General features: G+C 37.7%; 1 protein-coding gene across 1 annotated transcript in view; it reads right to left on the bottom strand.

Annotated features, from left to right (window-relative positions):
- Positions 1-12,455, bottom strand: part of LOC127574082 (neurobeachin-like protein 1) — a 199,382-nt gene that overhangs the window by 56,245 nt on the left and 130,682 nt on the right. Inside the window, 4 exon segments of the mRNA XM_052022775.1 lie at positions 199-327; positions 6,400-6,559; positions 7,261-7,436; positions 8,230-8,886. Coding sequence (XP_051878735.1) covers positions 199-327; positions 6,400-6,559; positions 7,261-7,436; positions 8,230-8,886 — 1,122 coding nt within the window.

Below are 12,455 nucleotides of genomic sequence, written 5' to 3'. Positions count from 1 at the left end.
CCTGTTACATTACAATATTATTGCACTGGAACATCAGTGTAGATTTTTTGTTTGTCTTTGCAGTGGGACTTGATCCATAACTTATTGACATCTGCCAACTGGTAGTACTTATGCCTCTGTTCTACCATTTGAAACACAGTTTACTAATTTGACAATTAAATGCTTTTTTTTCTTAGAGTAGAGAGCTTTGACTAGTACCTGTATATTATCTTGAGCAATAAAACCAAGAAGGAGTCGTACTCCAAGCTGAGATAATTGCATCCACTCTGGTCCAGATGAATACCACACCATCAAGTTATCCATTAGTGTCACCATCTCCTCCAATACCTAAATAAAAGGAATAAAATCACAAAGCATTGCAGGATGAATGGAAGGAGAACTCTATTAAGTTTGCTAATCACTGAGACTACTAGATGAATGTCATATTATGATTGCTAGATAACCAAGATGGGGGTGTATTTAATCCTGAGAAGAATATACAGTGCTCTTCCAAAGAATGTCTTCAGAAATCATCCTACAAAGTTTATTCCATAAAATGGTTTCCTGAAAGAAAAATGATGTTCAACAGACCTAAGATTTTTGAGGATATAACCAGCAGGCTAGGTTAAATGGAAACTTTCGGGTGTAGAGCATCAAGGTGCCGCATGAAAATACATTAAGCAAAATACTTCACATGGCTGGTGTAACATGTTAGCACGGATAGGGTTAAACAGTTAAAAAAAACAGGTCATAAGAATAAACTGCTAACTTTTGGGAAGGCAGACTGTTACTCATGCAGTGCTACTTGAATTAGTGTTGAAGTTTCAACTGTTTGCAATCATGCACCCATCCCTATTTACTGATGATGCAAAGCTGAATGACAGTTAAGTTGTGAGGAGAACACAAAGTGGTTTGCAAATGGATAGGGATAGAATAAACAAGTGGGTAAGGAGATGGTTAATGGAGTTGTAATGTTGGAAAATGTGGAGGCCATCCATTTTGCCAGGTAGAATAGGCAACAGCTAAGATGGTGAAAAATTTAAATATCAGTATTCAGGGGAATCTTGGAGTTGTTCCATATGAAACATGGGAAGCTTTAATTTTAAGTCTGCAGTCAATATGTTTCAGCTAACTAAAAGTTCAAGGGACTGGGTCCTAACTCAGTTATATAGAGCAAGATGAATTATCTTTCTTTTTTAATCTTTTTATTACTTTCCAAATTAATACAGATTAGTATATAACATCGATGTTTGTACATGTAATACAAAGAGGTTAGGAGAACAATCATGGCAGAGATAACCAAAGAATAATAAAATATAAAAAAAACTGTAGATCCCACAATCTCTTAGTAAATGAATATAATATAAAAGAAAGAAAAAGATTTATTGTGTATATAAAAAAATCCCCAAATCAGTAAGAAAAATTATAAACAATATATCAAACCAAAATAAAAAGAAAAATTTCAAAAGAAAAAAAAATTAAAAAAAAACAAAAAACAAAGATCGGACTGAAATTTCTCTATAGTAATATTATGTCGTCAACTCTGTTCCTCTAAATTGGAAAGTTATTGAAGAGGGATCTATATCATATGAAAATATTGAATAAATGGACTCCAAATATCTTCAGATTTAAGCAAAGGATCAACAGTACCAGTCCTAATTTTTTCCAAGTTTAAACATGATATAGTTTGAAAGAACCATTGAAAAGTAGTAGGGGGTATTGGATCCTTCCATTTAAACAAAATGGATCGTTTGGCCATTAACATAACAAAGGCAATCATACGGTTAGTGGAAACAGATAAATGGCCAGATTCTATCCTTGGTAATCCAAAAATTGCAGTGATAGGGTGAGGTTGTAAATCAATATTCAATACAGTTGAAATAATGTTAAAAATGTCTTTCCAGTATTTTTCCAAAAGAGAACAGGACCAAAACATGTGTGTCAGAGAAGCCACATTCAATTTACACCTGTCACATATAGGATTTATGTGGTGATAAAAACCGGGCTAGCTTATCTTTTGACATATGGGTCCTGTGAACTACCTTAAACTGTATCAAAGAATGTCTAGCACACATTGAAGATGTATTAACTAAATGAAGAATTTTCTTCCACGTCTCTGTAGGTAAACATGTTTGGAGTTCACTTTCCCATTCATTCTTAATTTTGTCCAGTGATTCTGGATGTATTTTCATAATTAAATCATAGATTGTTGCTATCAAGCCCTTCTGATAAGGATTAAGACCTAAAATTTTCTCCGTAATTTCAGTTTTGTATGGTGTCAAAGAGGGTATAGTAGCTTTTAAAAAATTTCTAATCTGCAAATATCAAAAGAAGTGTGATCTAGACAAATTGTATTTGTTAAACAGTTGTTCCAAAGATGAAGAACAGTTATCAATGAGTAAATCACGAAAACATACTATTCCCTTCCTTTTCCATATAGAAAAAGCTGAGTCAGCTCTGGATGGTTGAAAAAAATTAGATTGAATGGGACTTGACAAGTCAAATTTATTCAATCCAAAAAATTTACGAAATTGAAACCATATTCTTATTGTATGTTTAAGTATTGGGTTAATCATATGTTTACTTAATTTGGTAAGTGCAAAAGAGAGTGAAGCACCTAAAATAGAAACTAATGAGAATCCAAGTACTGATTGATGCTCAAGGTGTACACATTTGGGACATTGAATTACATCTAAATCTTGTATCCAAAAAATTAAATATTTGATATTAATTGCCCAATAATATAATCTAAAGTTAGGCAGGGCCATACCACCATCCTTTTTTAGTTTTTGTAAATATTTCTTACTTAACCTTGGGTTTTTATTCTGCCAAATATATGAACGAATTTTAGAAACAACTGTGTCAAAAAAAGATTTCGGGGTGAGTGTTGGAATCGCTTGAAATAAATATAAATATTTTGGTAAAATATTCATCTTAACCGCATTAATTCGGCCTACCAGTGATAAAGACAGTGGGGACCATTTAGTAAATAATTGTTTAACATGGTCAATTAAAGGCAATAAATTAAATAAGTCCTTATGTTTCTTGGTAATTTTAACACCTAAATACCTAAAATAGTCAGTTACTAATCTAAAAGGTAATTGCCTATAAATTGGGGTTTGCACACTTAATGGAAAAAGTTCACTCTTTTTCAGATTTAATCTATAGCCAGAAAAAACACTAAACTGATCTAGTAGTAATAGTACTGCGGGGATAGATTCCTCCAGATTAGAAATATAAGGTAACAGGTCATCTGCGTAAAGAGATATCTTATGAATCATCTGTCCGTGAGTAATGCCACATATATTTGAAGAATCCCGGAGTGCAATAGCCAAGGGTTCCAAAGCAATATCAAATAATAAAGGGCTTAAAGGGCAACCTTGTCTAGTACCTCGAAAAAGCCTAACCAAAGGGGATCTTTGATTATGAGTGAGTATTGAAGCCATAGGTGTATAATAAATCAGTTTAATCGCAGATATGAATTTAGGGCTAAAATTAAATTTTTGAAGTGTAATAAATAGATATTCCCATTCGACTCTGTCAAATGCCTTTCAGCATCTAGTGAGACAACACATTCTGGAATTTGGGATGAAGGGGTATATATAATATTCATTAATCTCCTAATACTAAAATGTAAATAACGATTCTGAATAAATCCTGTCTGGTCTTCAGAGATAATTTGTGGAAGAACCTTTTCTAATCTAAAGGCCAATATTTTGGAAAATATCTTTGAATAAAGAAATAGGTCTATAAGATGCACAATCAGTGGGATCTTTGTCCTTTTGTCCTTTTTAAGAATTAAACAAATAGTTGCTTCATAGAAGGATTGTGGTAGTTTACCCACTGATAGGGCATCTTTAAAAATTTTTGCTAACCAGGGAACAAGAACATCAGAAAAGGATTTAAAAAATTCGGCTGCATATCCATCAGGGCCGGGTGCTTTACCCGAGTTCATTGAAAATATTACTTTCTTTATTTCATCCTCCGAAATGGGTGCGTCTAATGTAGAAGGTTCATTTAAAGATAATTGGGGAATCTTCAAATCTCTTAAAAATTCATGCATTGATGTAGAATCCTCAGGGAATTCTGACTGGTCTTGAAAGGATTTATTAACTTGAACATGATCTGTCGTGTAGGTACCATCTGGTTTACGAATTTTATTAATCTGATGTTTAGATAAAGTAGCTTTCAATTGGTTGGCCAATAATTTACCAAATTTGTCACCATGTATATAAAATTGACTTTTGGTTTTAAGTAGTAGATTTTCAATTGAAGATGTCAATAATAAACTATATTGTAATTGGAGTTCTGTTCTCTTTTTATAGAGCTCCAGATTAGGAGTATCAGAGTATTTTTTTTTAATCAATTTCTTTAGTCTTATCAGCTAATATACGTATTTCATTGTTCTTTTTCAATCTTTTTATTAGTTTTCAAATTAATACAGATTAATATATAACATCAATGTTTGTACATGTAATACAAAGAGATCAGGAGAACAATCATGGCATGGATAATCATAAAGAACAATAAAGTATAAAAAATCTGTAGATCCAACGATCTCTTAGTGAATGAATATAATATAAAAGAAAGGAAAGAAAAAGATTTATTATGAAATATAAAAGAAAGAAAAAAATCCCCAAAACAATAAGAAAAATTATAAACAATATATCAAACCAAACTAAGCTAAAGGAAAAAAGTACATTTCAAAAAAAAACTGGACTGAAATTTCTCAGTAGAAACAGAGCAATATTATGTCGTCAACTCCATTCCCCTAAGTTGAAAGGTTATTACATGTATTTCATTGTTAGATCGTTTTTTCAATCCAGCGGAATATGAAATAATTTGACCGCGGATATATGCTTTAAAAGACTCCCATATTATCCCATTGGAGATTTCTTCAGTAAAATTAGTTAAAAAGAAAAATGAAATCTGTTCTTTAATAAACTGGACGAAACCTAAGTCTTGTAATAGAGAAGGGTTAAATCGCCATAGTCTGACATCGAAGGATACATCTGCTAATTTAATTGATAATTTCAATGGTGCATGATCAGAAATGGCAATTGCATCGTATTTACAATCCATAATAAGTGGAGCTAGTTTAGCATCAATAAAAAAATAATAAATCCTCGAGTAATTATGGTAGACATGAGAAAAGAATGAAAATTCTTTCATAAGAGTGTAGAAATCTCCAAACATCTAAAATTCCGGATTCAACTAAGGAGTTAATAAAGGCAGCGGATTTGTTTGGAAGTGAAGGATTTGATACAGATCTATCTATCGAAGGGTTTAAACAGCAGTTGAAATCTCCACCCGTAATCAAAGTGTATTCATTTAAATTAGGAAATAATGCAAACAGATGTTTAAAAAATTCAGAGTAATCTACATTGGGTGCATAAACATTAACCATAACAACTTTTTTTATTATGAAGTAAACCGGTAATTAATAAAAATCTACCATTTGGGTCTGATATTGTCTCATGATGGACAAACGATATTGAGGAGTCTATAAAAATAGAGACTCCCTTCACCTTTGCTTGTGAATTTGAATGGAACGGTTGACCCCTCCAAAATCTAAAAAAACATTGATTATCTTTCTTCCTGATATGAGTCTCCTGAGCAAAAATGATCTGAGCATTTAATCTGTGAAAAACTTTAAAGATTTTCTTGCACTTGACCGGATTGTTTAAACTGTTAATATTCCATGAGATAAAATTAATAGTCTTATCCATTTTAACAGATTAAAAAACATATGGTATGTAAAGGGTTAATCTTGTTATACAAGAGTCCCACTAACAGGAAGAAGTAAAAAAAAAGTTCAAAGAGGAAGTGGATATGACGGCAATTTAGACACATTTGTAGTTCAACAGTCAGAAGAAAAAAAACCTAAAAACAGCCCCACCCTCCCCCCAACAGCCCGAAAACTGGCCAATAGTCAGCCAGAAAGCTAACCTCTAATTGAACTAACCCCAGTTCTATTGGTGGCAGAAGTCCAAGCGAGATGAATCAAATGATAGAAAAACCTGAGGGGCTAAATAGTTCTTCATTTGTTTTATGTGGAAATAATCACACAAACTCTTCTACATTTTTCAAGCTGGGCTACATCTCCCGTGTTTGCCTTGTGGTCATGTTTGTGTACATTTTTTGTTTCTTTTTAGATCTTTGACAAAAATCAGTCTCACCACATGCTGATACAAACAATATGGTGGCTTGCAGAGTGATAGAACACAATGTTATGTCTCAATGTCAGCCATCTGGTCATTGCTCATAAACAGGGGAGGAAACAAGCACACGAGAGACTTAGCAAAATATTGCTGTTTGTTCAACTGAATAGGCAATTCTGCATGATACACAGAAACGAGAGATAAGAGGGTGATAACCAAGTAATAAAGGCTAAGTAGTACAGCAGACAGAGTCAAGTACCTTGTCAGTCCATAGTGCAGGATTCACCAGCCCTTCAGCCTGGAGGAAGTCCTGAACGATATGCAGCAACCTCACTGCATTCTCAGTGTGAACAGGAAGGGCAACAGCTGTTGCCTCTCTGTTATCAGTCACAGCCCATTCCAATATTTTCTCAAGAAGACTGAAAAAGATATTTTACATCATAAGGTAATCTTTGCAAAGTCCCAGTCTCCATTAATCCTCTTAATAATGCTGAAGTGCATGGATTTTCCAGCATGAAAGGATCCCTTCTGAAACCTCTCAAAAATACAGTAAAGAACGTGCCAAATCACTAAAATTGCTCTCAACTGCATCTGTCAAATCTTTCCCCTAGAATATCTCCCACCTAACACTGTGTCCCCAGAATAGCACTCTTTTGTCTCATACATCACCCACCACCACCATCCATGCCTCAGCCCTACAAACATCACCTCCAACTATTTCTTTCTTTCATGCTTTACAACTCCCTCTCTCTCTGTTGCCCAAGGACGACACAGGCACCAAATTTCATTCTTAATAAGCTCCCACGTATCTTAAAAAAAAACCTTAAAACATGGCAAATACACAGTACAGTACAAAGTGATTTGGAGTCACAGGTTGATAAAGGAATTAACCCATTACATGTGTACTGCAGAACCACAACCCAGGCTTGAATGCAAGATTACCTCTCACTTAATAATACTGACAAACAAATCCTTAATCTTGGAATACTCCTCAAATATTTGTAGAGCTAAAATTCCATATGTCTGTGCTGCAATGCTTATCATGAAAAAAATGCCTCCATCCCTAAAAAGACAAATTCACGTACAAAGACATTTCACTAGTGTTCTGTTTTCTACTAACTTGAGTTTAATTTCATCAGAGGGACAAAGGAGTTCATTTGCAGTTCCTATCTTCGTCAGTGCCGAGAAAACTTGTCCTCGTTCGATCCAGGCAGCATCATCTGACCCTTCCAGGCCACGCCACATGATACAAAGGAGAATGTCTGTCAGAATCCGACTTAGTTCTTCTCCACACTTCTAAGAGAAAGTATTTAGTTTTATAAGTACAAATCACAATGTTAACGGAGACAAAAGAGACTGCAGATGCAGGAAACTGGAGTAACAAACAATTTGCTGGAGGAACTCAGTGGGTTGAGTAGTGTCTGTGGGGGAGGGGGGGGGGTGGTGGAGGGGAGGAAGGAACTGTCGATGTTTAGGGTTGAAACCCTGCATCAGACCCAAGAGTGGAGATGGGAAATAGCATAAAGAGGAGAGGGGGAATGGTGAGATGGTGAGACAGAGGCCAGAGGTGATTGGATGACTGAGAGGGGGAGGGGTTGTTGAAGGATTATGGGCAGATCAAGCCAGGTAGAAGAGGTGGAGTTCGAAGACATGACAGATGGAGGCAAACTAAATAAAGAGGAAGATGGAGCCAGGAGGGCGAATGGAGAGGGTGAAGGTGGAGACAGCTGCTGGAAGGTGATAAGTTGTCAATATTTCAGGTTGAAACCCTGCAGCAGCTGCCAATCAAACAAAATTTTTTGAATGCTGTAAGTGTGATAACTGGGTATATTTTAGACAACTATAATTGGGCCAAACATCAAAATCAAAATAGTATTTTACCAGGTGCTTCAGTGATCAGGTTCAATATAATTCTCCTGAAGAGAATTTCTCAAACAAATAGATCAAATGAAACAGAGCTCATGGATCCCAATCAAATGATTAACACTCTAAAGCACAGGTAATGCACGTCTAATTAAAATGGTATGATTCTTTTTCGTAGAACTGTTTTAAAAAATTCCAAATGAGACAAAAATATTTAACAAATTACCTCTACATTTCCAAAGACTTCATAGACTGAGGCATCGTCCATGTAACTTGACTCATCAGTGTTGCTAGGTTCCTTATCAAACTGTGCACCAGATAAGTGCTTGGGTATTTCCAGTGGTGATGGGGTGCTGGCAATGCTACCTGGTGTTTGGCTTTCACAGTCACCCATTTCAAAGGAGGTTGTGCTTGACAAGTCCAACGTTAGACCTCGCCCCTTTAGGAGCCAGTTCCCAGAACCATCCTGATTTTCCACCAAGCTTTCTGTGAAAGTACTATCAGTTGAGGCCCTGTCATCTAAAAACATCTCAGACGAGTGACTTGAGTCAGTAAATCTTTCAAACAATCCATCAAAGCTTTGGTTATCATAAAACTTAGTCAAGGAGGCATTGTCCACTGTATCGCCATCTGAGAGTTTATAGTCCTGAGTACGTGATTCTTCATTAGTGCTCTTTGACCGCTCTACTATTGGCCTCACCTCAAGCCGTGGATCAGTTTGTTTACCAAAGTCCAAATTGTTGTTGTTCAAACATTCCACACCAGCAATATCCTTACTCTCAGAATTCTCCTTCAAGAATAACCTCACAAAGGTTTCTTGCCAAATAGTCTGCTTTGCTATCTGCTGGGCTGCATCCTGTTGGGACTGCAAGTGACGATAAATCTAAAGCGATTAGGGGAAAAAAGAAAGATTTTTACTTGTAAAAACGATAAGATCAATACATAATCATTTGCAGATGCTTCTGGAGAAATTGTTGGATATTGATTCTTGGACATTGCGGGAAGGTAGGGAACAAATTGCTGGGGCCCTGGCAGAGATATCTGTATCATCGTTAGGTACGGGTGAGGTGCTGTGAATCAGAAGGGTGGCTAACATTATGCCTTAATTTAAGAAGGGCTGCAAGGACGAGCCAGGGAACTACAGGCCAGTGAGTTTAACATCAATGGTGAGAAAGTTACTGGAGGGGATTCTGAGAAACAGTATCTACCTGCATTTGGAAAGGCAGGAACTGATTAGGGATAGTCAGCATGGCACTGTGTGTGGGAAACTGTACCTCAGTTTTTTTTGAAGAGGTGACAAGAGGATTGATGAGTGCAGGGCAGTAGATGTTGGCTACATGGATTTCAGCAAGGCCTTTGACAAGATCCCATACGGTAGGCTGGTCCAGAAGGTTACAGCACATGGGATCCAGGGTGAGCTAACCAATTGGATACAAAATTGGCTTTGTGGGAGGAGTCAGAGGGCTGTAATGGAGGGTTTTTCCAGATTAGAGGCCTGTGACCAGCGGTGTGCCACAGGGATCGGTACAGGGTTCACTGATGTTCATCATCTATATTAACGATTTGATTGAGAATGTAGTTGGCATGGTGAGCAAGTCTGCAGGTGACATCAAAATTGGTGTATAGTGACAGCGAAGAGAGTTGTCCAAGATTACAACAGGGTCTAGATCAACTGGGAAAGTGAGCAAAGGAAATAATAGATGGAATTTAACTGTCAAAGTGTAAAGTATTGCAATTTGGGAAATTAAACCAGGAAAAGACTTAGACTGTACATGGCAGGGCCCTGGAGAGTGGCGTAGAAAAGTGACCTAGGGGTATTAGTACATAGATCCCTGAAATGGTGGCACAGGTAGACAGTGTGGTGAAGAAGGCTTGTATCTTGTCTTCATCAGTCAGGGCAGTGAGTAGAAGAGCTGGGATGTCATGTTACAACTGTACAGGACATTGGTGAGATTGTACTTGGAGTATTATGTGCAGTTCTGGTCACCTAGCCATAGGAGGGATTCATTAAGCTGGAAGAGATTCAGAAAAGATTCACAAGGATGTTACTGGGACTGAAGTGCTTGAGTTATAAGGTGAGACCAGATAGGCTGGGGCATTTTTTTCCTTGGAGCATAGGAGACTGAGGGGATGACCTTATGGAAGTTTATAAAAAGAGATAGGATCTATGATTCTTAGAGATAGGATCTATGAGCATTTAGAGAATCATGGACTGATTAGGGACAGCCAGCATGGCTTTGTGAAGGGAAGATCATGTCTCACAAGCCTGACAGGATACTTTGAGGTGGTGACCAGGCAGGTCCATGAGGGTAGTGCAGTAGATGTGGTCTACATGGATTTTAGTAAGGCGTTTGGCAAGGTTCCACATGGTAGGCTTCTTCAGAAGGTCAAAGGGCATGGGATCCAGGGAGGCTTGGCCATGTGGATTCAGAATTGGCTTGCCTGTAGAAAGCAGAGGGCTATGGTAGAGGGAGTGCATTCAGATTAGAGGGCTGTGACTAGCGGTGTCCCACAAGGATCAGTTCTGGGACTTCTACTTTTCGTGATATTTATTAATGACTTGAATGAGGGGGTAGAAGGGTGGATAGGAAGTCTGCAGACAACACAAAGGTCGGTGATGTCGTGGATAGTTGTGAAGGACTGTCGAAGATTGCAGAGGGATATTGATAGGATGCACAGCTGGGCTGACAAGTGGCAGATGGAGTTCAATCCGGAGAAGTGTGAGGTGGTACACTTTGGAAGGACTAACTCCAAGGCAGAATACAAGGTTAATGGCAGGATTCTGGGTAGTGTGGAGGAGCAGAGGGATCTGGGGGTTCATGTCCACAGATCACTATAAGTTGCCTCACAGGTGGATAGGGTAGTTAAGAAAGCTTATGGGATGTTAGCTTTCATAAGTTGTGGAATCGCGTTTAAGAGCGGCAAGGTAATGATGCAGCTCCACGAAATTCTGGTTAGACCATACTTGGAGTACTGTGTTCAGTTCTGGTCACCTCATTATAGGAAGGATGTGGAAGCGTTGGAAAGGGTGCAGAGGAGATTTACCAGGATGCTGCCTGGTTTAGAGAGTATGCATTATGAGGAGAGACTAAGGGAGCTAGGGCTTTACTCTTTGGAGAGGAGGAGGATGAGGGATTCATGATAGAGGTGTACAAAATATTAAGAGGAATAGATAGAGTAGACAGCCAGCGCCTCTTTCCCAGGGCATCAATGCTGGGAAAGAGGGCATTGGCTTTAAAATAATGGGTGAGAAGTTCAAGGGAGATATCAGAGGGAGGTTTTTCACCCAGAGAGTGGTTGGTGCATGGAATGTGCCACCTGGGGTAGTGGTGGAGGCAGGTACGTTGACCAAGTTCAAGAGATTGTTAGACAAGCATATGGAGGAATTTAAAATAGGGGGATACGTGGGAAAAAGGGGTTAGATAGTCTTAGGCGTGGTCTAACGGTCGGCACAACATGGTGGGCTGAAGGGCCTGTATTGTGCTGTATTGTTCTACGGTTCTCTGGTTAAAATCAAGGAGGACATAGTCTTTTACCAGGGTACGGGAGTCTAAAATGAGAGGGCATAGGTTTAAGGTGAGAGGGGAAAAAGTATTAAAGGGAATTTCAGGGCAAGTTTTTCCACACAAAGAGTAGTAGATGTGTAGAACAAGTTGCCAGAGGAAGTGGTAGAGGCAGGAACAATTGCGATATTTAAAAGATATTTGAACAGGTAAATGGATAGGAAAGGTTTAGAGGGATATGGGCCAAATGCAGGCAAATGGGACTAGCTCAGGTAGGCAACTTGGTCGGCGTGGACGGGTCGGGCAGAAGGGTCTGTTTCTGTGCCGTATGACTCTATGACACTATGATATTGTAAAATTTCTATATTCCTTTCCTCTCATTCATCAAGTACGGTTTAATCAATCAATTATAATCAAAGCCATCAATTAAACAGCAATAACATAATTAACATTTTAAAAATAAAACACAACTATCATGCCAAAACAAAACACTGCCAAAAAAATAATGAAGGCTTGCATACCACATCAGTGTTGGATTTTTAATGCTAATAACTTGATCCTGATCACATCAGTAACCAGTACAGAGATGGGTAGGAGCAGTATAAGGAGATTTGTGATTTTAACTCAACTTTCTAAATTAAATGCATGGCTTTTGTACAGGTGAAAATATCTAAGGATAAAAGTGGTTTTGTTACTCTTATTATCCGTCGAGGTTAGGGTGCCGAAATCCAAGGTAGCATGATACATTAATAAAATTGTTTTCTTTACACAAACCTTATCATGCTTAGAAAGAAAAAGCCAGAAATTATTTGCCTTTGTCACCAGGTTGAGGAGCACCTGAATTACACAAAGAGATATCAGCTAGGGTCAGATAATACTTGCTTGCCCCTGAGCACAAAAAGTTTAATCTAACTGTAGAATTTTGCAGTTTATTCACACAGTGACTGCA

The sequence above is a fragment of the Pristis pectinata genome, chromosome 1 (genome assembly GCF_009764475.1).
Source record: "Pristis pectinata isolate sPriPec2 chromosome 1, sPriPec2.1.pri, whole genome shotgun sequence".
Classification (NCBI taxonomy): Eukaryota; Metazoa; Chordata; class Chondrichthyes; order Rhinopristiformes; family Pristidae; genus Pristis; species Pristis pectinata.
Note: the sequence above shows the minus strand (reverse complement) of the source record. Positions and strands in the feature narration are given on the sequence as shown.